This window comes from Petaurus breviceps, unplaced genomic scaffold, assembly GCF_028583685.1.
Source record: "Petaurus breviceps papuanus isolate PSGF00001 unplaced genomic scaffold, PetGlider_PUasm1.0 90740, whole genome shotgun sequence".
Lineage (NCBI taxonomy): Eukaryota > Metazoa > Chordata > Mammalia > Diprotodontia > Petauridae > Petaurus > Petaurus breviceps.
This window is the reverse complement of record NW_027187330.1, coordinates 6,604,092-6,630,043: the sequence shown is the minus strand read 5'-3', so window position 1 is coordinate 6,630,043 and position 25,952 is coordinate 6,604,092. Positions and strand designations below refer to the sequence as shown.

At 37.8% G+C, this 25,952-nt stretch overlaps 1 protein-coding gene across 1 annotated transcript in view; it reads right to left on the bottom strand.

Moving 5' to 3' along the window:
- Nucleotides 1-4,834: 4,834 nt before the first annotated feature.
- Nucleotides 4,835-25,952, bottom strand: part of VSTM4 (V-set and transmembrane domain containing 4) — a 166,772-nt gene continuing 145,654 nt past the window's right edge. Inside the window, exons 8-10 of the mRNA XM_069067243.1 lie at nt 9,064-9,201; nt 7,735-7,784; nt 4,835-5,050 (exon numbers count right to left, since the gene is read on the bottom strand). Of these exons, the coding sequence (XP_068923344.1) occupies nt 7,749-7,784; nt 9,064-9,201 (174 nt within the window). The 3' untranslated portion in view covers nt 4,835-5,050; nt 7,735-7,748. The remainder of the gene's footprint in view (nt 5,051-7,734; nt 7,785-9,063; nt 9,202-25,952) is intronic.

The following is a 25,952-nucleotide window of genomic DNA, read 5'->3' as shown; positions in this document are numbered from 1 at the left end:
AAAAGACCTCTCTTTGGGTACTGAGTAATTATGGAATTATAGTTTACTAGTGACGTAAGTGGTGGAGGGTTTTGTGTATGATACTTAGTAAGACTTTGCTGAATAAGTGACTGATTGTACTTTGAGTACTTTGAGATATTGTTACTGATAAGTGACTGATTGAGTTAATGAAGACTTTGTCCCAAGAGTGGAAGACTTTGACTGTGTACTTTGAGACTACTGATAAGTGACTAATTGAGTTAACTTAAGAGTGACTATTTTACTTTGAGACTATGTTGTGAATATTATATTGTGATTTTCTGTGATAAGTTGTAATATTGTGAATGCTGTACCTTGATTTCCTGTGGATGTTTTGCTTTGATTTGTTATGGAACAGAGTGATCACTATACTGTGTAATCAGAACCTTAAAAGCTGTTCACAGTAGCATTCTTCTGGAAGGCTTCTGTGCATGGCATTACAAAAGGCTGTGAGCCTAGTGCCAGGGTTATTGAGAAATGTGGGAGTATGTCCAGGATCATGGTGTATTTTCCAGGGTAACCTGAAGGACCTGTAATTTGGCCTTTTTGTCTTATTGAAGGGGGTGTCCAAATTCCCTCATGAGAACTCTGAGAAATTCATTCTATCTTGCATCAGTCATTGCTGTCATTACTCAACTAAGAGGAATCCTATCTCTCCCTGTGTCAGAGATATTCACTGTCTTAACACTTTTCTTTTTTCTACGTAAGTTGATTGCAAGAGTATTGAGATATTTTTTTGAATCAATCAATTGAGTTTTGGATATGGGATAGGGAGTCAGCTTCTTAAATGTCATGGGACAAGGGGCAGATCAGTTCTACCAAATGCCATCAATAGCTTTCCAAGAATTAATTCCCTTTCTGAGCTAAGGTTTCCTGGAAAATTTTGACATTGACCCAGGATTTCCTTCTTAGTGTTCTCTATAAAGAAACAACTTTCTTCAGCATGAAATTACTGAACCGAACAAAACTCATTCTTCAGCCATATTATGGTTGGAAACCTCACCCCCCCAGTCCAGTGTCATCATTTTTATCATAACTTCAAGTCCTAGACGTAGCTGTATTTCACAATCAACTCCCCTTCCTTTTATTCTATCATCTACTTCAGATCACGAGTATTTTGTTTCTTAGAGCATTTATTTACAAGGAAAAATTGATATTAAAAAAATTAACAGGAAATTTCCGTCAATCAAAAGTGTATGTAAAAGAATTCTACCAAGTAAGTGAAAAAAAAAAAAGAGGTAACTCCAAAATTTCATAAACCCATCTTAACCACATTTTCCTAGGCTAATTGTATTGTTATGATATCCTATAAGACTGGGGTCCTTAACTTGTATATGGACCCATTGGGAGTCAGTTGAGGTTTGTGGACTTTCCAGAATAAGGCTTGTAAATACATAAAATAAAATATATAGAATTAAGAAAACCTACTATTTTGAAATACTGTTGTTAAAACTTTTTTTTTAATGAGTTCACAACCCCAGGTTAAGAAATCCCTACCTTAGGGACCTACTCATGGTTGAGCCAAAAGGAGAATTAGAACTCTCCTCCAAAATGCCCCCTGTTGGTCTGGTTTGATTTTATAATTTGGACAAAGTTCATTTGTCTAAGCTATATTCCCAGCTTTACTCTAAGCCAATCAGGAAACCCTTGACAAAAGTATACTTTGGGTATAGCAACAACACAATCTTTTAACTACTAAGTTAGTAATTTCTATATCTTTTTTTCCTAGGGAAAAGTAAGACATGATTCAGGATACATCCTTTTGGAGATAGAGGGTACACAATTTCAAAGGAACAGAGGTCTTTCCCACTTCAACCCCCAAATTACAAAGACCTCATCACTTGTGTTGTTTTGTTCATTCCTGTTGTTACAGCACCCAGCTGGCTATCTTAGAGGTGTCTGAAGTATTATTTCTGCCTGAGGCACTAATATACACACATCTATCTATCTATCTGTCTGTCTGTCTGTCTGTCTGTCTCTTAAAACCCAAATCTCTAAACTTGCTTTAGATAATAGTATGGGGAGGGGCCCTGTAGTAATGCTATTGCCCATTATTAATGGCACTAGACTTTTCCCACCCATCTTGGCAGCCTTTTGAACCCTTACAGAACTAAAAGTTTTTCTCCTGGAGAAGGGAAGACTTAGGGGAGATGTGGTGGTCATCTTTAGGTATCTAAAAACTGCCAGACAGAATAGAATTTATACTTAATTTTAAGAACTTCCAGAGAACAAAAAATAGAACAGGAAAATTATGGAAAGATTTTGACCAAGTGTAAAGAGAAATGTCCTAGTAATTGCAGTTGTCTGAAAGTGGAATTGTCTATTGTGATAGCTTTGTGTTTGCCACCACTAGAGGTCTTCCAGCCCAGAGCTTTGGTGATTACTGATCAAACATGCCATAGATTACATTTCTGCTTCCTATGATAGTTTGAATGAAATGTCCTCTGAGGGTCCTTTCCCCTCCAAGCTTCAATGATTCTATGATCTTCTTTGTTCAGGAGGTGATGAAAGGTAGCATTAGTCTGCTTCTGGGGTGACCCTGCCACTAGACCTCCAGCACAACCCAAACCTTTCAAGTGGCCTCCAATGGTGGGTGAAATGTTCCCCAGGCCAGAGAATTCTAAAACCTAGTTTCCTGAACCTCTCACTTGTCTCCAGTTTTGTTAATGGGTTTCATGAAACTATTTCCCCAATTCTCAAACCAAAGGTAATTTAAGTTCACTTCAAGTTATAATAAAAAACATGCCAGGCAGCATTTTTAGCACATTTTTTTTCTTTTGGCTGGCAGGAGGGAGAAAATGTTGTGAAATCAAACAAACAAAAAGTTGCAGGAGGGCTGCCCCAGAGGATTGAAAGAATTTGTCCTCTCTGAGGACATAGCCAGTGTACTGGTGTAAATAATGTGTGGCTTAGGAACAAAGAAAAATAAAATTGATTAAAAATGAACATCCTGTATAGTTGTCTTTTGGCTGCATGGGATGTCCCAACAGATCCTGGAGAGAAAGGAGAAAAAAAAAACTTCTTTCTATTGTTCTTTCAGGTAAAAAAGTCTCAATTTAGACCACTCCAGGATTTTTCTCTCTGGGTACATGAAAGGCCAGCATCTAAATGGCTAGGTCAAAGAACTAGAATCATCATAATTTCTATTGCCTTAAATTCAATATGCTCACAAACTCCCCATTTGCAAGATCCAATTCAATTCTACAGACCTTTATTAATATAATCATTATATGCCAACCACTATTTGTTCAATTTTTCTCTTAAAACTCTGACCTGCTATTTCACTTGTATAAGAAACTCCTGATGGAGAAATTTCTTCTACTGATGAAAAAGAACCCATGATCTACAGCTTATAATTCTTTAAATTGCCTAGAGACTTCAAGAGATTAAATAGTTTGCTCATGGCCGTATAGTCAGGATGTGTTAGAGGCTAGATTTGTCTTGGGTCTTCCTGATTCTGGGCCTGACCATCTATCCCAGGGGTGAGGAACCTACAGCCTTGAGACCACATGTAACCTTCTAAAGAAATTTGGATTTGGCCAAAAGGCTGCACTTAAGACCACATGTGGTCTCGAGGTCTCAGCTTCCCCATCCCTGTTCTATCTAATAAGTAGCACACTAATACCTCTATAGCAACAATAATAATGATGAAAATAACAGGAAAAATAGTTAATATTTTCGTAGTGCTTTAAGGTTTACAAAGCACTCTACATATATTATTTGACCATCGCAAAAACCTTGTGAGATTGATACTATCATTATACCGATTTTATAGATGATGAAATAGACAGGAGTTAAGTCATTGCCCAGGGACATGCAGCTAGTGTCTGAGTGAGCATTTGAATTCAGGTCTTCCTGACTCCATGTCCAGTATTTTTACACCCTAGCTGATATATCCCAGCTAGGAAAACCAACGAAAACTGTCCCTGCCCTCAAGAAGCTGACATTCTCCCAGTTTCAATCAGCATAAAATTAAACAGGAGAATAATAGGATTTAGAACCAGCAGGATCTTAGTCAAACCTCTCATTTTTAGAGATAAAGAAACTAAGGGCTATGAAAGTCAGTAGCTTGGTTTACTTAGCTGTTGGGCTCTCAATCGCCATGGCATAAATGTGTATAGAATTCTTGAAACTGTATTTAAAAGTGAGCATCTTAATGAACAGAATTATAAAAATTCTGCCTTGTCCTAAAATTAGAAGTCTTGTAAGTACCACAAAACATGGAGTCTGAACAAGGAAACCAAAGTAGAGGAAGCAAAAATGTTGCAATGCATTTCTCTTCAAGATAATGTTGCCGCCTGCTTTTTTTTTCCATTCTTCTCATCTTTTCCCACAGCCACTGTCACCATCCATTCTGACACATACCACCAAAACCATAGTACCGCTTCTGTGTTTTCTTGAAGGAACAGAATAAAACAAAAATAAAAATAAAGTGATAGAATCAGTTCTGAGGGTAGTTGGTGAAGGGACTAGAAAGACTTTCATTGGAACAGCAATGGGGAAAGCATGCCCCAGAATAAGATGAAATGAAAAGACAAGGGCTTTTATCTACAATGAGAGTTCTGTGGAGTACACAGGCAAAACTAGATTCTGAGGCATCTCAGAGTTGTGGAAAGAAGCCTGGATTTGGATGTGAGGAACCTGTGATCACTTTCTGATTCTCCCCCACTTACTTCATGTATCATTGGACAAATCACTTAATCTTTCTGGCTTTGGTTCTATTATTTTTTTAAATTAAATTTTTTATTTTATGGAATAAAACAAGTATTTCCATAACAAAGTATAGTAAAAAAAAAAAAAGATGATTGCACAGGAAACTGCAGATCTGTTATGCACAACTTGCTGTTCCTTTAAAATATATAATAAATTTATCATGTAAATTTCTTCTAAACCTTCCATTTGAAGGGAGGGGCCCAGGACAGCCATATTCATTTGTCTTTGGGTCTTGCTTCTGACTCTCCACCAGAGCGTTCTCTCCCACTCCAACCACTGCTTCTCAGTTCCTTCTATGTGTTCTCTTACCACAGTAGAACTGAAACGTTTTAAAGAAAGAGATTATTTCTTTTTCCTTATAATTAGATTCCTTCCAATTACTACAGTACCTAGTATATAGTAAGCACTAACTAAATAAATACTTATCAACCTGACTCTAAGGCCCTTTCCAACTTAAAAACCTATGATCTCTAATGCATGAAGGTGCTTAATCTATATCTATTCATCTATCGACTATTTATCTTTTTATACATTCATTCATTTATTTGTTTCTTCATTTGCTTATTTGGGGTTATATGGCCCCCTTTGGAAGTCTGGTGAAGTATGGAACTCTTCTCAGAATAATGTTCTTAATGCATAAAATAAAATGCCTAAGATTATAAAGGAAATTAATTATGCTAAAATACAATTATAAAAATTCACAGATATTGGATTCCTTACAAAATTGGGTTTAGTAGTTTTGCTCCCTGTATGCAAGCCTATAGACACTTAGTCCTTTGTACATAGTGGGTGGTCTAACCATTGTCTTGTTTATTTTATGAGAGAAAGTTCCATGTAGAAAAATTGTGCTTGAGACTGGAAGTTTCAAAACATGGGGCTCGTTTGTATCATCAACATTGGCTTCATATGGGGTTTTATGACCCTGCTCATCCCTGGTACTTCTCCTTCTGCTTTTCTCCTCTTGAGTCGCCTTTGTTAGATTATCATTCCACAGAGTGTCACCCAGTCATCATAGCTATTCCTCAGCAATCTACTTGGAGTGCTCTTCTTCCCCAATATTTTATTTCTTGGTGATCCCATCAACTCCTACTGATATAATTATCACCTCTATGGAGATGAATTCCAGATCTTTATATTTTACCCAAGTATATCTCTTGAGCTCCAGTCTCATCATCAACTGCACATTGGACATCTCCAACAGGTTATGCTCTTGCAAGAGTCTCAAGTTTGTTAAGTGAATAGACACATAGAGACATTTGGAAATTTATTCATTATCATTGAAGCTTAATTTAAAAAAAAGAATGACAACTTTCACTGATGTGAATATATGAGGATAAAGACAGTGTGGAGTAAGCCAATAGAAAGCTAGTCTCAGAGTCAGGAAGGTCTGGCGTTCAAATCCTGCCTCTGACACATATTAGTGGTGTAACCCATGGCCATTCATTTAACCTCTCAGGTTCCCCAGCCAACTCCCTATTACTTTAGATTGCAAAGGAGGAACTGACCTGCTTTCTGAGCATAGTAATTGGGAATGAAATCAAAGGTCCAATTGCATCCCTTTAACTTTTACATATCTGTTTTCCTTTAAAGCTCTAAAGATATGTGATTAATCTCCCTGAGTAACTCTCTGTATGGGAACTCCCTCCATCCATAAAGATTGTAAACTATTGGTGACTTTGTACAAAAGTCTTAGGTAGTTCCCTGAAGAAAAGAACTGAAGGAAATTAGTCCAGTTCAGTCCCAGAGCCAATAATTGTCAGAGGGGGATATGGATCTCAGTGTACCTGACTCCAAGCCTAATTCTCTATCTACTACCTACCCTACATTGCCCCTACACTAAAAATTTTCACTGATCTATTATCCACTAATATTGTGCGTTGATGACCATTATGAAAAGTTTTCATATCCTTGAATAAATGCTACTTAACTAGCTAATTACTCACCCTACATACCATACTGGGTGAAGTTCAAGTCAGAAGAAGATAACTCCTGCTTAATTCTAATTCTCTAATTCCCTTTGAATCAATAGCATTAACTTGTAAGTAACTTCCTAAGCAGGTGGTGCCATTCTCCTGAGAATAATTTTGAATGCCTTTGAGAATAAAAGAGAAATTACATTGAATGTGGCATCTTGAAAACACACAAAGATACTGGGGTGACCCAGAGAGATACACATAGGACTCTCTATCCAATGAGGCACTGATTTGGCTGTCAATGATGTATGAATAAGCATGGCTGCTGTGGGTTCCTAAGATAGTATGGAAATAATAACAATAATGATAGCAACCAGATTGTCAGAGGGGGAGGAGAGACTGAGCATCAAGGAAGCAGAGGCATCATGTATAACCGTGTTTCTCAAATTGTGATTCAAAGGAGCATGAATCACCTCAAGTTTATTTTTTTTTTTGATAAATAGCTTATGTTGTTTGTTCATTGGAATTAAAAATAATAATTTTGGAGGATTTTACTACTAAGGTTCTGCCAATATTTAGTTCAAACTGTGTCTCTACCACTGTGAAAAAGTTTGAAAACCACTGATATATAGAAAATGTGTTCAAGAATTTTAGCATGGAAAGAAAGGAGACACGGTATAGTAATCCCTTTACCTTCAATTCTTTCTCCAATTCATTTTTCACACAGCTGTTAAAATAACCTTACCTAACAGGACCAATTATATCAATCCCCTGCTCAAAAATAAACACACATACATATAATATATATGCCTGTGTATGTTATATGCACATATATAAATATATATGCATACATAATACACATATTATATATTTATATATTATTCACCCAATATATACACACATACATGAATGTATATGTGTGTACATCCATGTTAGACAATATATCATGTTAACCCTCAACACAATAGACACTGAGTTAAGCTCTAAGTTGAATGAGAAGAGGATAATAAGACCTGCTGTACTTGAGAAATTGTAGTTATTTCACCAATACTAAGTTGATTCATGAAACAAAACCCCCTAATTTTGATACCTGTATTTCCTTGTTTATGCAGTATGGCAGATATCATGTAGGACTGCAATCTGCAAAAAAATGAAAAAGACCATAGCAGATATTAGGGGGCTATGGAATATTTTTGATGATGACTGTGTAGATGAGGTGATATAGAAGTCATTATTAGAGGAACAAAAGGTCAAGAATTTCAAGAGAAATAATGAAAAGAATAAAAGCATTACCAGATCTCAAACAACACTATTAAATAGCAGTCATTACAATTATTTGGCCCTTGTTCATCAAAAAGTGGGCCAAAATAGATATGCAAGATCTAGAAGCAAATGAATTCAGTTCCCAAATGTTTAATAGATGCACTATTCCAAAGTCCTTGGGAAAGGATTCCCTGTCCAACAAGAATGGCTGAAAAACTATATAAGAGTTTAGCACAAAATAGGGTTTAGATTAGCACCTTAAACAATAAACCATGTACCACAATGAGCTCCAAATAAGTAAATGTTCTACATATAAATAGTCCTATCATTTAAAAATATGAAGGACAGAAGAAAGACCCTTGGAGATCTTTGGTTATGTTTAAGCAAACAAGGGATGGAGAACCACAAAAAAAAAAAATAATAATACAATTTTAAATAGTGCAATTAGAATTTTAAAAAGTCAAGTGAGAAATAGTTTTTAATATTCTATTTTTTCCAATTACATGTAAAAATAATTTTTGACATTTGTTTTTTAAAATTTTGATTTTCAAAGTCTCTCCCTTTCTGCCTCTCTTCCCCCTTCATTGAAAAGGCAAGCAATTTGATCTAGATTATATGTGTGCAGTCATGCAAAATGTATTTCCATATTAATCATGTCATGAAAGAAAGAACAGACCAAAAAATAGAAGAAAAATAAAGTCTTAAAAAAGAATGCTTCGATCTGCCATCATACTCCATCAGTTCTTTCTCTGGAGGAAGATAGCATTTTTCATCCTAAGTCCTTTGTAATTGTCTTGGATCATTATATTAGTGAGAATAGCTAAGCCATTCACAGCTGATCATCATACAATATTGCTGTTACTGTGTACAATGTTCTCCTGGTTCTGCTTTTATCCCATTCACATTCACAGTTATGATTATTATGTATTTCTCTCCATCCTCCCCCTCCCCATATCCTTCTCCTCTCTCCTTTCACCCTGTCCCTTTTCAAAAGTGTTTTGCTTCTGACTACCACCTCCCCCAGTCCTCCCTCCCTTCTATAAGCCTCCTCTTCTATTTTCTGCCTCCTCTCCTATTTCCCTATATTCAACTTAGCATGTATGTTATTCCCTCTTTGGGCCAACTCCGATGAGAAAAAGGTCCAAGCAGTACTCACCATACCCCTTCCCATTTTCTTCACCACTGTAAAAGTTCTTTCAGCCCTGACCAATTTAGCAGGTTTTCTTTTCTTCTCTGGGCCATGGCCATAAATAGTTGTATAAATAAATGTGAAAGTCCTTCCAAAGGCGTCTTCCTAAGGTCAAGGGCAGAAGTATCAAACACAAGAGAGGCCAAGGAGGCAGAGAACCCAGTTTAAACGTAATTGAGAAATATTTTAAAAAATGAATAAAAACAATAGAGCATAGATAATGTTAACATGTGGTTTTCTGAGTCAACACGCTGTCAGTAGGGATCCTTAGGTATTTCTATTTGAATTTGACACCCCTGATAACTATGATATTGCCAACAAGGTCACACAACTTATCTCAATGTTTAATAGTATGTGCACATATAGGCCATTTTTTTTTTTTAAGCAATCGGGGTTAAGTAACTTGCTCAAGGTTACACGGCCAATTATTTCTGGGTGTGGTGCTGAGTGTCTGAGCCCGGGATTGGATCTCCAGGTCGTCCCAACACTGGAGCCGGTGCTCTTACTCGCTGAGCCACCTGGCCGCCCCTAAGCAATTGGGGTTAAGTAATTTGCTCAAGGTTACACGGCCAGGTGTTTCTGGGTGGGTGCCAAGTGTCTGAGCCCGGGATTCGATCTCCAGGTCTTCTCAACACTGGAGCCAGTGCTCTTACTCGCTGTGCTACCTGGCCTCCCCTTACTTATATCCTTTTTTTTTTCCTTTTTGGAGGGCAATTTGGGGTTAAGTGACTTGCCCAAGGTCACACGGCTAGTTTTTTTTTGTGTTGTGTCTGAGGTCAGATTTGAACTCAGGTCCTCCTGACTCTAGGGCCAGTGCTCTACTCACTGCTCCACCTAGCCACCCCTAGGCCAATTTTTTCTTTTTTTCTTCTTCTTCTGAAATTAGGGTCTAGGAAATACCTAATAGCAGACTAGAAGAAGTGTTTTGTTTGATTCTTTTCCCTCACCGTATACTTTACAAATATCCAGGGCTACATAAGCTCACTTGAACATTCTACCACAATTGATGGTCATCTGGACCCTTCATCTATTCAAACCCATTACTTGTAACTCGCCAATCCATGAATTTTTCAGTCCAAATCAGATGACATGTATATTCAAACTAGCATTTAGAAAACTAAATAGCAAAGTAAAAACAAGGGATAGAATTCCCCAACACCATCTTTCACAAAGGGGTTGATCTCCCACAAATGCCAGTCCTACAGGCAGGAGAGGTCCTCATCCTTAGACAGGTCATGATCCTAGGCTGGTGTTCCTGTCATGTTTCATGGATGTTCCATTCCACCTTATTTACCCCTTCCCCACAAGAGCTGTCTGTTGTTGGCCCACTTCTCCACAGCTGCCGTCAGTTAAAGTTGCCATTGGCTACCCAGGCTTCTCCTCCCTGGGAGAAGTTATTGCTCTTTTGTGAGTCCTCTCTTAAGTGTTGGCCTCTTTCTGACAGCAGTGCCCAACTACATCATATCAAGATCTGGCTTTATCTGACCTCACTCCCCTTCAAAGGGAGCGACCCCAGGCTCTTAAGCTGGAGTAAGTTCCTTTCATCAGGCAAACTGCCCTGAAGCTTCTGCATGTTTCAAGGACACACTTAACAACCCTGGACCTGGAAGTCTTAGCCTTGCATTCATGCCCATTTACCTAGATCCTTCACCTCCTTATACTTACATATGTGTTCTTTTTTCTTTAAAGCAGTTGTATTTGAAGGGTGTGGTCTATATTCAGAGGCAGTCTATTTTCAAACCAATATGGTAATCCCAATTTCTTTGCCCTTTCTAAACAAATCTTATTTTCCAACCCTTTAATTATGGTAATTGCTCTCTTCTGGACCCCATCTAGGCTTTCCACATCCTTTGAAAGACTGGAAAGGGAAGAGCAGTGAAACACGAAACCCTTCCAAATGTGATGTGCATGGCAGGGAAATGAATTTGCAAGAGCAGATTTAAAAAATAGAAAGTGGGCAGGAAAAGAGATATGCTTTCATTTCCATCCTGGGGGAAGGGAAGTAGCTGTGTAGTATAGTGGGAATGATATTGGTCTAAGAGATGAGAGGTCCAGTTCTGACACTACCTATGTGACCTTAGTCAAATGACTTAATCTTTCTAAGCCTCAGCTACAAAACAAGGGGGTTGTACCAATTTGGTGTTCAGCAACAAGCAGCTGGCTCCCATCAGAAGTTCTTTAAATATAATATTGTTCTAAATATAGGCTACCCCCTTGAAATGAGATCTCTGTGGCTGGAAAATGTACATCACAGAATCCTAATCATAGAGAAGGTCTCCTCAGTAAGCTATCTGGCCCAGCCCATGCCCCAAAGGAATTTCCACTCTAACGTGCCCAACAAGTGGTCGCCCTACCTCTGTGTGAAGGTCTCCAAGGAGGGGGATCCCAGGACCTTTCTTACCATCTCATTGCATGTTTGGACAGCAATAGTGTTAGAAAGTTGTTCCTCCCACTGAGTCCAAATTTGACTGTTTGAAGCTTCCACTCATTCTTCCAGGTTCCTTTCTCAGAGGTCAAGTAGAACAAATTTATGCCCTCATCTACACAATAGCTCTTAAATACTTGAAGACAGCTATCATATTTTCCCTTTAGTCTTCTCTTCTTCAGGAAAAACATGCCCCAGTTCCTCCAAATAGTCATCATATGATATGGGTTCAAGACACTCCTTGGTTGTTCTCTTTTGGCCACAGCGAGGTGGAACGCTGGACTTGAAGTCAGGAAGACCTGAGGTCAAATCCAGCCTGGGCAAAGTCACTTAACCTCTAGCTACCTCAGTTCCCTCAACTGTAAAATGAGGATAATAATAGCTGAAGATTAAATGAGATAATGATTTGAAAAGCACTTAACACAAGGCCTGGCATATAACAGGTGTTTAATAAATGCTTTTGCTTCCTTTCTCCCTTCTTAAAATATGACACACAGAACCAAGAACAATTCTCTAGTTGTGTCTGATGAAGTCAGAGTGTCTGAACTATCAGAACATCAGAACTATCACCATTCTACTCCTGGAAACTATACTCCTCTTAATGAATCTCAAGATTGTATTATTTTTTGGCCCTACATATCACACTACTGACCCTGGAATCCACTAAAACCCTCAGATATCTTTTTTGCCAAAACATCTTTCTATCCATGGTCTCCCATTTTAGGCTTATAATGTTGATATTTTCCTTTTCGTCTTATATTTAGCCCAATGCTCTAGCTTGTCAAGATCCTTTTTTTTTAAACAATAGGGGTTAAGTAACTTGCTCAAGGTTACATGGCCAGTTATTTCTGGGTGTGGTGCTAAATATCTGAGCCCAGATTTGATCCCCAGGTCATCCCGACACTGGAGCCGAGTGCTGTTACTCGCTGAGTGTCAAGATCCTTTTGAAGCTAGACTCTCTTCCATTGTGTTAGCTATTCCTCTAAGTTAAGCATCACCTGAAATCTGAAGAGTGTGCCATCTATGCCTTTACCCAAGTCATCAACAAAAATGTGAAATAGCACAAGACCAAGTACAGATGCCTGGAGGACTCCACTGAAGATATTCTGCCACCATAAAATTGAACTAAAATTTAAACTGAGGCCCACTGATTCTACATCAAGTGTTCTTTCCCTCAAACCATTCTGACTCAAGTACACACTAAGAAATACCAATTGTTGGCACATCAAGGCCTTTATAATCTGTCCTCACAAGGAAAAAAGTACATCTATTATGGATCAATACAGTATATCTGTATAGCTTTTTTTGTCAAAATTAATGAATAATGCATACTTGTATATTGATTTAACTCATTAAGACCAACTATGTTTTGCATAATAAGCAATGAAGTGATATAAAGGAAAGTAGACCTCAAGCCTAGAACTCTCATCCTTTCTCCATGCAACTAGAAGTACTTTACTTGACCTTCTCTCCTTAGTTGTTGACCATGCACTAAATCTCTTTTTCCACATATGCTTCCTTTTGCTAATTTTACTCACTCTTGCCCAGTCATTTGATTTGAGTCAAGTGACATCTGCCTTTCAAGGGAACCATTAGCTAATATGATATTCTCATTATACCACTATGCTAATGTGCTTTGGGAGATCCCTCAATTTCCAAGGCACCAGTAATGTATCAGAACAAGAGCCTCTTGGAAATACAGATAGATAGATTAGATAGATAGATAGATAGATAGATAGATAGATAGATAGATAGATAGATAGATAGATAGATGATAGATAGATAGATAGATAGATAGATAGATAGATAGATAGATTAGATAGATAGATTAGATAGATACATACATACATACGTACATAGATTCTATTACATTTTGTCCAGTACCTCAAGGATCTGTGATGTGATTAGTAAAGATATTCCATCTACATACAAGTCATTCCCAAATTGATAGTCAAAGGATATGAACAGGCAGTTTTTTGGATAAAGAAATTAAAGTTATCTATAGTCATAATAAGAAAATGCTCTAAATCACTATTGACTAGAGAAATGCAAAGTAAAACAACTCTGAGTTATCACCTCACATCTATTAGATTGGCTAACATGACAAAACAGGAAAATGATAAATGTTGGAGAAGATATGGGAAAACTATAACACTGGAGCATTGTTGGTGGATTTGTGAACTGATCTAATCATTCTGGAGAGCAATTTGGAACTGTTAACCAAAGGGTTATAAAAACTGTGCTTGCCCTTTGGTCCAGAAATACCTACTAGTTGTGTATCCCAAAGAGATCATTAAAAAGGGAAAAAGAACCATATGTACAAAAAATATTTATAGCAGTTCTTTTTGTGGTGGCCAATAATTGGAAATTGAAGGGATTCCCATCAGTTGAGGAATACTTGAACAAGTTGTCGTATATGGTGCTATAAGAAATGATGATCAGGTGGATTTCAGGAAAACCTGGAAAGACTTACATGAACTGATGCTGAGTGAAATTAGCAGAACCAGGAGAACATTGTACATCGTAATAGCAACATTGTGTAATGACCAACTTTGATAGACTTAGCTCATTTCAGCAAAGCAATGATCTAAGACAATTACAAAAAAATTCATGATGGAAAATACTATCCATACCCAGAGAAAAAACTATGGAGTCTGAATGCAGATCAAAGCATACTATTTCCTCTCTTTTTTTTCTTTCTCATGTTTTTTTTTCTTTTGATCTGATTCTTCTTTCGTAACATGACTAATGTGGAAATATGCTTAACATGATTGTACATATATAACCTATATCAGATTACATGCCATCTTGGGGAGGATGGAGGAGAGAAAGGGGGGAAATTTTGCTACTCAAAATCTTATAAAAGTGGATGTTGAAAACTAAAACTAAATTAATTAATTAATTTAAAATATAGCTCCTACTCAGAACACAACCACTCTATGTATGAATAAATAGATGGTCTTTCCAAATTAGAGTATGTCAATGACAGAAAATATGATCACTCTATAATCTATCTGGTGATGATCCAAATTGAATAACTTAGTCTGATTTTTAGACAACAGATAGTTCATCATTGAATCATATCTGGAACCTACAGGTTACTAACATGTATTCCAATGGTTTAGTTTTGAGAACCCAGAATCATCTCCATGCCATAATGCCTCAGACATCATACATCATGTTGTATTATACACGATTGAAATATACACGCATATTTCCATGCTTCAATGCACCTGTAATCCCACTGTAATCCCACCTGTAATCCCACTGGAACTGATTAAAACTTATCCCATGCCTTCTTATCCTAGTTAACTCTTATCCTTGTCTTCCTGTAGACCAAGTCTTCCTGTACTTCACAAGTCCACCAAAAGTATTGGGGACCTCTAGATACTGAATAGGTATCACTGTTGCACATTTTGTATCCATTAGCTTTCTATTACTTTCTCTACATGACCTGCCCGCTTCCTTTTGAAGTTATTCATATCTTTGATATTATTTTTATACAGTTTCTCTTGTAAAACTATTTAAACCCCAGGTGATTCTCCATGGTCCTTTGGGTGATCTGCAACATTAATTTTGGGAGGAATCTGACTGCCTATGCTTCACAGTCATATAGCATCACTGGGAAAAAATATTGGTGATAAAAAGATGAACTTTTATTAAAGGGAGAAATTGGAACCATTAAAAGCACTGAACAATTTCCAGAATTCATCCAGCACACTGTCCTATTTAATTATGGGCCCAATTCATTGCCAAACCATAGCATCTCTCCAACATATTTGTGAAAATTTGCCTACTCCCTTCTGATGTCTTCATCAAAGATGTCCCAAATATGTGTGTAGATTATTCTCAAGAAAAGTTTTGCAGGGACAGGGAAATATAGATTGATAATTGTTGGTATTTCTCAATCTTTTTTTCACTAATCTGGAACTAATTCACAAGCATTTGCTATCCTCTGCTCTTCCAGATGGCCAGCACCTATTTAGCACCTACTAAGTACCTGGCACTCTGCTAAATGCTAGGGATACAAAGAAAGACAAAAAATGGTTCTGACTCTCAAGGAGCTCTTGGTCTAATAGGGAAGAATTGATCACCTGTTATCATCTCCTCTGGTTATACTGGATCTGGTCCAACTCTCTTCCCATCTTTTTTTTTTCTGGAGTACCATTTCTAATTCCTCATGTAGCAAGATGATCTATGATGTTAGAGTCCAAATGTGGTGAGGCATTGTCCTTGATGGAAAGAATAATTTATTATAGTAATCGTGAAATTTTTTTTCTGATTTTTCATCATACTTTCCAAAAGCAGGAGTCTTCCTTAAAGCATCCATGCCATCATCACTCTCCTTGCCCTGTACTGGCCTCCGTGAGGTGGTTTAGATTTCTTTGAACCAATTGTTGTCATAAGAGCAGTCTGGGAAACTCCTTGGTGATGAGATCACTAGCTTATGAAACAGGACCACAGAGAGTGACAATTTCAGACCAGGTCAGAGAGAGGATTAAGGAAGGAGCGAGGAAAAATGTAGCCTTGCCACATCAGTTCCAGTTTTCAAAAAATTCATGTCTAAATTTACTGTAAAAAAGAAAACTCAGAAATAATTTAGCCCAACCTTTTCATTCTGTAGTCATGAAAAACTCTCAGAGATGTTAAGTGTTTCACTCAAAGTCAGAGAGTTATTAAAAGAACCAGGCGCCTAGCTCAGGTCCATGAACTCTAAATCCTTTCAATCATATTATACTGGTAGCCGTGATTATATGATGCCACAGCATCATCAATTACTATTTCTTTTGAAGATATGTGCCTGAGGGCTTTACTTGTCTCTTCAGGGCTATACCTGAGAAAATTGTCTTAATTCCACCTTAGCTATATCTCCAGATATAGTATAGATTAGTCCAGAGACTCAGTCTTCTGGGTCCATGTCCCTGAAAATTACCCATTCAAAATTAAAATCATAGAGGATAAAGCTTTTGAAATCATCTGTTAAACCCCACCCCCATTTTTTTTTAACAAATGAAGGTTAGAGTGCAGAAATGAATTGTCCAAGATCACAAAACTAGCTGGCCATGGAAGCGAGATTAGAATCCAATACTCTTGACTTCTAAACTAGAACTCTTTCCAGAACAACATGATCTAATAAAAAAAAGTCCTGTTTTCCAAATTTTTCATAAACACCCTTCACATCATTTCAATTCCTGGTCTACAGGGACATCTCCACAATATCTGTGTGTAGAAAATACTTCCTAATCTCCATTGCTACAATGAAGCTCTTAGAATCCAGCAAGACAATATAAGTCTGAGAAGGTCCAGGCAGTGCCTCTCCCTCCTAATTAAAAACAAATTTGCAGAACCCATTGCTAGGGAATAGGCACCAAGTTCTATAAGCTTAGAAACTTTCTTAAGTCTCTCACTCCAGCAAGCTCAGACAGCTGCTGCTGAAGACTAGCAAACAAAAGACAAGCAGAAAGAAGGAAAGATTTGATTTGAAGGCATTAAAATGCAGCTAGGCAGTGCACTTTTGTAGAAAAGCAAAGCCTTCATATTAAAAATCTGATGGAATTTATTTAGCATAAAATCAAATTTCCCTAACACAAACTTGGTTTTGGTTTTGTAAGTCCTCTGGTGTATGTCATAAGAACAAATCAGGCATCCATATGTACACATATATACATTTACATATATATTATACAACTGTATGTATATGAATATTCACACTTATACATACATATACATGCACACATAGATATACTTTATTTATTTATTTAGTAATCAGGGTTAAGTAGCTTGTTCAAGGTTACACGGGCCAGTTATTTCTGGGTGTCGTGCTGAGTATCTGAGCCCGATTGACACTGGAGCCGGTGCTCTTACTCGCTGAGCCACCTGGCCTCCCCTAAGCAATTGGGGTTAAGTAACTTGCTCAAAGTTACACAGCCAGGTGTTTCTGGGTGGGTGCTAAGTGTCGGAGCCCGGATTCGATCCCCAGGTCATCCCAACACTGGAGCCAGTTTTCTTACTCGCTGTGATACCTGGCCACCCCAATAGATATACTTTAAAATTTCATTTCTACTTTCCCCCTGTCTAAGACATGTTTACATTCTTCCTAATGTTCAAGAGATATCTCATAAGCAGACTTATCTTCTCCTGGTTCCAGAAAACCCAAAAGAAACAATAGACTTTCTTCAAGCCCCTCTACTTTGGAGTAATTTCTTTACTTGTGCATTAGACAATGGCATTTTCTTACTATTATCAGTGTAAACATTGCCTTAGAAATGTCATCTGTTTTTCAGACCACAATGATGAGGAGGTAGGTGTTTGCTACCTCTCTGATCTTAAGACAATTTAGTTAACCTCTCTGTGTCTTAATTTCTGTATCTGGAAAAGGAAGCCTTTCCCAACCCCTCTTAAATCCCAGTGCCTTCCTAAATAGTTCCTATTTATACTATGTATAGCTTATTTTTTTTTATATGTCTGTTGGTTGTTTCCTCCAGTAGATTTCAAACTCCTTCAGGGCAGGGATTATCTTTTGCCTTTATTTGTATCCCTAATACTTAGCAAAGTGCCTGGCACATGGAAGATATTTATTACATGTTTATTAATTGACCGGTTAGTTAGGTTGGACTAGATAGCCTCTGAGTTCTCTTCTGGTTCTATATCTATTATCCTATAAGATTGGAGGGAGGCTAAGAGGTGCAGGAAATTTCCATTCTTGTATTTTCATGATCCCCCAAATTCCTGTTGTGTTTCCAGGAGGCCACTGTTACAATGAAAATGCATGACCTGAAGAAGAAGCATCAATAACATCCACTAATACATTCTCTCCTTAGGTTACTGATGACATCAAAGTCCTAAGGGAATGGGATAAAGACCAGGTCAGTTTTGATTCAGAAGAGGAGAAAGGGATAGAATCATATTAAGGGGTACAGCTCAGTAGGGGACCTGCATAGTGCATAGGGAACCAAAGGGTATATTGGGAATGCAATAGGTCTTAGGAGAGCCATTGGAAGAGGGAGATGAAGTTCTACTTGGGAGTCACTAACTGTGGGATCTGAGAGGTGGAATTAAACTCATTTAGAGTTAGAGGGAGGCAGATTTAAGCTTTATAAAAGAATTCCCTCAAATTTGAAATTTTTAAAAAATAGAGTGACAGTTGTTTGGGGTGGTGATGAGTTTATAGAATCTCGGCATTGTTAGGGGGTATCTGAGGTCATCTATTCTAATCAATACTTGAATCTACCCTAAAACATTCAGCATTACTTAAAGATGTCCTGTGAAAGGGAAACTGATTCCTCTTGAGGCAGTTTCTGTCTAGAAAAGTGAAGTTTAAAAAAAAAAGAAAGAAAAATGAAGCTTCTTATAATTAAGATGAGTTATTGACAGATTTTTGAGGTAGTGGGCTTCCCATGATTCACAGTGTTTGATACCATCTAAGGCCCCTTCCCCCACTGAGATCTTGTAATTCTAAGACTGACTCCAGTGACAGTGTCCATCATGGCCCTCGATGAAGAGGTCACTGAGCTTCCCCAAAGCCAGAGGTTTGTGGGTCATCCTGGTGGATTCTGGGTTCAAGCTCAGAATGCACCTCCAGGGGCACTGTCATAATAACTAACCTCAAGTGGATTGATAGCTTTAATCACACAAGCAGACTACCTTTCCTAATGATACAGAAATTAGTCTTAATGACACTTAAGAAAAGTGACACAGACCTGAGACAACATTCTCATCATACACAGGCACCACACACCCGACATTTGCCTTTATTGCATCTGGAAATTATGAATCTCTACAGCTGTGGTGACAGATGAATCTGTAATGCAAATTTCCTCTAACCTGCAGTGACAGGCAGACTGGGGAAATTCACAATGTGTATGGAGATAGGAGCTGGGACGGGAGGGTACAAGAGGATTCACTGAGGAGAAGGGACAGCAAAGATCTGGGACCACTTGTACTGGCTCATGAAAACTGTCAAATATTCAGTATGAGCATTTGTACCTGGGAAATTGACAAATGCTACAAATCAGGGCTTAGTTTATTGTTTTATTGATTATCTAGATTTAAGAAAGTGATGAGAAAATGCTAACAAGGTAAATTAAGCTTATAAATGTATTTGTACATCTATTTATTTATTTATTGGAGAGCTGAGTCAAGAGAGCGGGTCAAGGAGGGGGATAGAAAGCTGGGCTTAGATTCAGGAAAGTCTAGGGTCAAGGGTTGCCTCTGACACATAATTATGTTTGTGACCTTAAGGCAAGTTACTTAACTTCATCACCTCCACAAGGGAAACAGACTCTCCCCCCCCCCCCCAACTACACTGGGGTCTGATAGGTGAGCTTTCACCTTATCTTATCTGAATCTAGGCTTTCACACCTCACCCCTTTAATAGATCTTGCAGTCTCTAATCTACATTCCCACCTCTCCCCAATCCACTGCCTACTTTCTAACACCTCTTTAAGCCTTATCTTCTCTCATTAGAACATAAACTCCTTGAGGGCAGGGAATGATTTGCTTGCCTCTATTTCTATCTCTAGTACTTAGCAAAGTGTTGACACTTCGTAAACTATTAATAGATGCTTAGTAGATTTTTGTCCATCAGTGCTCCAAACAACTATCTAAAAGTCCCTGGGAAGGCATTGGCCTGCTTTAGTAGAGGAAGTTCATTACTAGAGAGACTCAAACCTTGATGGAAACAAAGGTTCAGTCGAAAAATAAATAGAGTTGAATTTATCATGAATTTTGAGGAGATATTAGTTGACACTTCGAAATAAACCTGACTCTGTGTTAGAATTAGAATCTTAAAACTGAGAGTTTAAGGGAAAAATTGAGATTTTGTTTATATGGCAGATAGGACTGGGAAGAAGGATGGATCAGTGACAAGAAGGTTAGTAGTATCATAAGTTCATCAAAAATTAATTTGTATCCAAATCAGCATGTAGAAGTTATCGTGAAATTCACTCATAGAATTCTTGGTGTCTGAGCTAGAATTTCAAAGCTTTTACTAACAACTTACAAAACAGTTTTCCTTTACTGTTGTATTAATGAGGGTGCTGTTGGTGCAGATGGTTTTGATATTGGTGGTAGAGGTTCTCTAGTCATCTGCCGACATCTGTTATCTGTTGTTTATTTACTTGTAAGAAGATGCTTTGAGAAGTCTTTCCCCTGCCCCCTTATCCTTTCCCTCCTGATGTATGGCTAATGTGATGATAGTAGGTCAAACAAGAGCTATTTCCTAACTTCTGACCTTTTACCCACAGATCCATTTCCAATGCAAACAGCTGTTATTTGTTTTCTTGGTGTTTTTTTTAAAACTACAAATAGTTTAGTAAATGTTTTTATTTTATTTTTAGAACTGTCCCTGTAGTTTGGGTTTGAGGTAAGGACGAGAAGTCTTGGTGCCTGATTGCTATAATAAAAGCAACCTCATCCTTATTTCTGTCCCAATGAGATTATTCAACTTCTTATGTTACACTGTTTTTTAAAGAGACAACCCAAGCTGTCAAAGACCATGAACCTCCAGGGAGCTCAGGAGTGGTTGCTTATGGAAGAAGGATAGAATTTCCCAACCAATGTGAGGTTTTTCTAACATGTGGGGAGAGGCTTGGCCTGAGGCAAGAGCTGAGGAAGCAGCTATCTATATTGGGTTTATCTGTTGTTAATCTTTCATTCTTTAAAGGGGCACGATGACATCACCAGAGTGATGGCTTACAGTGAATTGGATTTAAGTGAGGCAGAGCGGAGCAAAGTCCTCAGCTTCACTCTCTCCACCAGAGTCATCTGTCTGATGGCAAGACAAAAATCGATTTGACTGGCCCAGTGATAGCACAAAGCACACTCTCCTTTACCCCATACATCTCTGACACTAAGTGCCATAGTCTGGCACATAGGAAAGGCATAATGAATTCTGGTTGACTGATTGATTAGGTAGACTAAAGATTTGTCACTTGTGCTATGATTCATCTGGATGTGAAACTATGGACAGGATGATTGTAAGGATGTTTAGTACAACACATTTTGGTCAATATGTCTGTGGAAACCAAAGTTGGTCCCATATGTAAACAGATAAATAAATATCTAATGGGTGTGGTATGAAAGACACAAACAGTTCCCCTACTCAAAAACTTTAATCAAGGTTGAATTCCTACACAAAGCCTATCCTACATACATACACACAATGTAACTAGTGTTCATTGTCTCTCCCACATTTCAGACATTACACAGACACACACACAGACACACATATTTGCTTCTTTGTACATATATTTCTTCCTAATAGATGTAAGCTTCCTGAGGGCAGAAATTGTTTCCATTTTATTTTTATATTCCCAGCAAGTAACACAATGCCTGGAACATAGTAGGTGCTTAATTTATATTTACCGATTGAATGAATGAATTTCATTTTCCCACTTTTTTTCCAACCATGGGCATAGAATCTCTACTATTAGACCTTCTCTTTTAGGCTATTTAGGCCCTTACAGATCAAATTAATTAATGCATTAATTCATTGTATGTTTGTGATGTATTTACAAGCAATAAAGTCCTACAAGAATATCCACTATTAAATAGTTCCTGTTAGAAATAAAATGTGTTACCTGGGAGGCAGAACACATTACAACTTACCATTTTCATCCAATAACAAACCAAGATATCAGAACAGATAAAAGATCTAAGTACAGGGCTTTGAGAAGATGTAATGTAGACAAGGGGATTTTTGATTAGGTAACAAGATGATGGGAAAGATCTGGGGTCAGGAGAATTGGTTTTAGATGTTACAAGGCAGATAGAGGTAGCAGGAATGGCACAAGATGTTCAGGCACAAGTATGGAGGTAAGGCCAGGAAGAATAACAATGGACATTATGATTCAGCTGAAATCATGTCATATCTTCACTCATGTCTTGGTTTTGACCGCTTACCAGTCATGTGACCTAGGAAAGTCATTTAAGCTCTTTGCATCTAAATTTCCCAATGGACATTATTCCTTCTTATACAGATGAGAAAAGAGAAGCAATGCGGTAGAGGTGATAGAGAACTGGCCTTAAGGTCGGGGAGACCCGTGACCCATCACTGCCTCTACTGCTTGCAAGTTGTGTGACCGTGGGCAAGTCACATCTCTGAATCTCAGGCAATTCTCTGAAGTATATCTACCAAGTTATAGCAGATCAAGTTATACACCATGGATTAGACTCATTGGTGGAGTTCCCATATTAACAGAATTTCAGAAACCTTACTCATTGAATGACCTTAGAAAAGTGACTTCAATTTTCTGGGCTTCAATTTTTTTCATCTTGTAAGATGAGAAGTTTGTATTAATTGACTTTCAAGCTCTAATGATAACAATAATAGCTGACATTTATATAGCACCTATTATGTGTCAGGAACTAAGCTAGGAGTTTTACAAATATTATCTCATTTGATCCTCACAACAACCCTCAAAGGTAGGTACTACTATTATGATCGTCATACAGATGGAGGTTGTGACTTGCACAAGGTTACACAGCTAGTAAATGTCTGGGTTGTGATTTGAACTCATGTCTTCCCAGCTCCAGGCCCAGAGCTCTATTCACTATGCCACCTAGGTGCCTAGATATATGATTCTTAGGATACCAATCCCACCAAGCGCTGTTATAATGATCATTAGTTCATGCACACAATAGCATTTTGTAACAGAAGCCCCAAATAAATATAAGCTATTATTTTTATTAGAATTAATATTTTATTTTTCCAAGTACATGTAAGGATAGTTTTCTATATTGATTTCTGGATTCATTCAGATTTTGAATTCCAAATTTTTCTCCTTCCTTTCCTCCCTTTGCCCCTCCTCCCCTCCACAAGAAAGCAAGCAATCTGATATAGGTTATAGAAATACAATCATGTTAAACATATTTCCATATTATGTTATGAAAGAAGAATCAGAAAAAAGGGGAAAAGCAGGACAAAGAAAAACCAACAAAAAAAGTGAAAATATTATGCTTCAATTTGCATTCAGACGTTATAGTTCTTTCTCTGGATACGGATAGCATTTTCTATCATGAGTCTTTTGGAATTATCTTAGACCCTTGCATGGCTGAGAAGGGCTAAGTCTATCATACTCGATCATCACCTGATGCTGCTGTTGCTGTGTACAATGTTCAGGTTCTGCTCACTTCACTCACTCAGCATCATTTCATGTAAGTCTTTCCATGGTTTGTTTTTTGTTTTTTTGAAATCTGCCTGCTCATCATTTCTTATAACACGATAGTATTCCATTACATTCATATACCACAACTTGTTCAGCCATTCTGTTTGATGGGCACCCCCTCAATTTCCAATTCTTGGTGACCCCAAAAAGAGCTTCTATAAATATTTTTGTACATGCAGGTCCTTTTCCTTTTTTAATGATCTCTTTGGGATATAGACGTAGTAGTGGTATTCAACTTAATACTTTTATTCAGAAGGTTTCAGAATGGTGCAGGAACAAAAGGTTCTGGGAACTCCAAGATTAACTTGATTCACTTCACAATTAATAGCCTGACAGGATACCAGTTAGTCCTGATTATTCTTCCACATATATTCCCTTTTTGTCCCTTCTACTTCCCTTGTTACACCAAAGAAATCAGCTCTATAAACTTGTGGGAGAATAACGTTTGATGGTTTCCACAATTTGGAAAGACCATTTTCCTCTATGTCTAATTTACACAGATACACAGTAACGCAGAACCAAGTGCATTCTGGTTGTAAAGTCCCTAAGAGGAAGTTAAAAGAGAGCCATGTGTGGATCCTGACACAGTGACCTGTCCAAATTTGGCCTCCCTATACCTGTATATGTGGTTTCCCTTAAGCCCTGTTTCTGGATATATCATCGCACACATCTTGTGCAGCTCATTCTAATACAGTTCAACATCCTCTTTGGGGTGAATCGATGAAAGAAAGCCATGAGATAAGCATAATTGCATATTATTATGGCTCACATTATACAATACTTTAAGGCTTACAAAGAGTTTCCCCGCTACTGCCACAGGAGGTAGGTAGTGCAAGAATTATCAGTTCCATTTTATGGGCAAAGACTCTGAGGTTAAGATAAATCAAGTGACTTGCCCTTGGTTACAAAGCTAGTTAAATATTGGAGCCAAGAGTTAAATGCAGTTCCCCCAGATCCATGTCCAGGCATCCTTTCATTCTGCTCCCATGCAGGGCACTATGCCTGCCACCATATTTGAATAAGCAATAATGGCAATAGTACATTTCAGCTCAAGAGGCCAAGTCTTGACTCCTAGCATAAGCTATTCTTCTGTAATTGGCCAGTAGACCTCTGACATCATCATTCCAACAAAGAAACCAGCCAGTCGACTTCAGCCAAGAACAATGACTCAATTTCTCCCCAAAATCAAACCCCAATCTAGAACAGCAGAAGGAGCTGTGAAGTTGGAGTCTGAACTGTGGTTCTGTTACTTACCAACTTAGTGACCATAGACAAGCCTTAGCCCCTCAGGCCTCTGTTTCCTATAATTGACAAATCCAAGTAAATGATGTCCCAATAGTCCTACTAGCTCTAAATCCTAAGATGCAATAAAATTTGGGATACTATATACTCACACAAAAGTCATTAAAAGTCAAGTAAATTCTGGAAGAGATGTGGAGGAAACTCCAAAGTAAAAGTAATGATAAAAGGCACCTTTGTCTAAGCTCCTAGTCAACAAACAAGAACCACAGAGTAAAGGAGGGGCAGGTTGGAGTCATTTGTGATGATATCAGAGGAATCTATCCAGCTCAAGCTATTTTGAAGTACATTTCCCCAGAAAGCTAAAATACAGTATTGATCTTTGATTCATGGCACCTTCCAGACAGATCTCATCCATTTGTAGCCCTTTAAGTGTAAAGGGATTTTAGTTTCTTGCTAAATGAAATCTCATTGTCTCCTCTCTTGGTCTACCCCTCCTCCACTACTAAGTAACAGTAATTACCCAGCCATAACTTCTGAGGATCCACAGTCTATCCTTTGGGGTTTAGGGGAGCAGGCAATCTTGATTCTGCTCTGGGTTAAGTATGCTGGCTGAATTTCTCAGGCACCTATTTGGAGAAGCTCACTGATATCCTTGGGGATCCCCATATTCTATTGACAATTTAATTAAAATAACTTCCTCGGGAGAGCCACACTTGGTGGTATAGGCAGCTGGTTAGCACTACTCTAGGGTCTGTCTTCACACTCCACGTAGCAATGCTGGCTCAGGATTTTATTCTTCAAATATTGATCCTTTACGTTCTTAGGGGAGATGAGAGCTATTATATTGAATGAAGAAAATGAAGGAAGATTCAGAATATTCAAATTATCTGAATGTTGATAATCATATTGGATATTTTCTAAAGGAACAGGAATTCATTTTCTTTTGCTCTAGTTTATAGGCTACCTCATGATCCTGGGATAAAGCCATATTCTTATTCCATGTTCTTCTATAAGATTTGTCC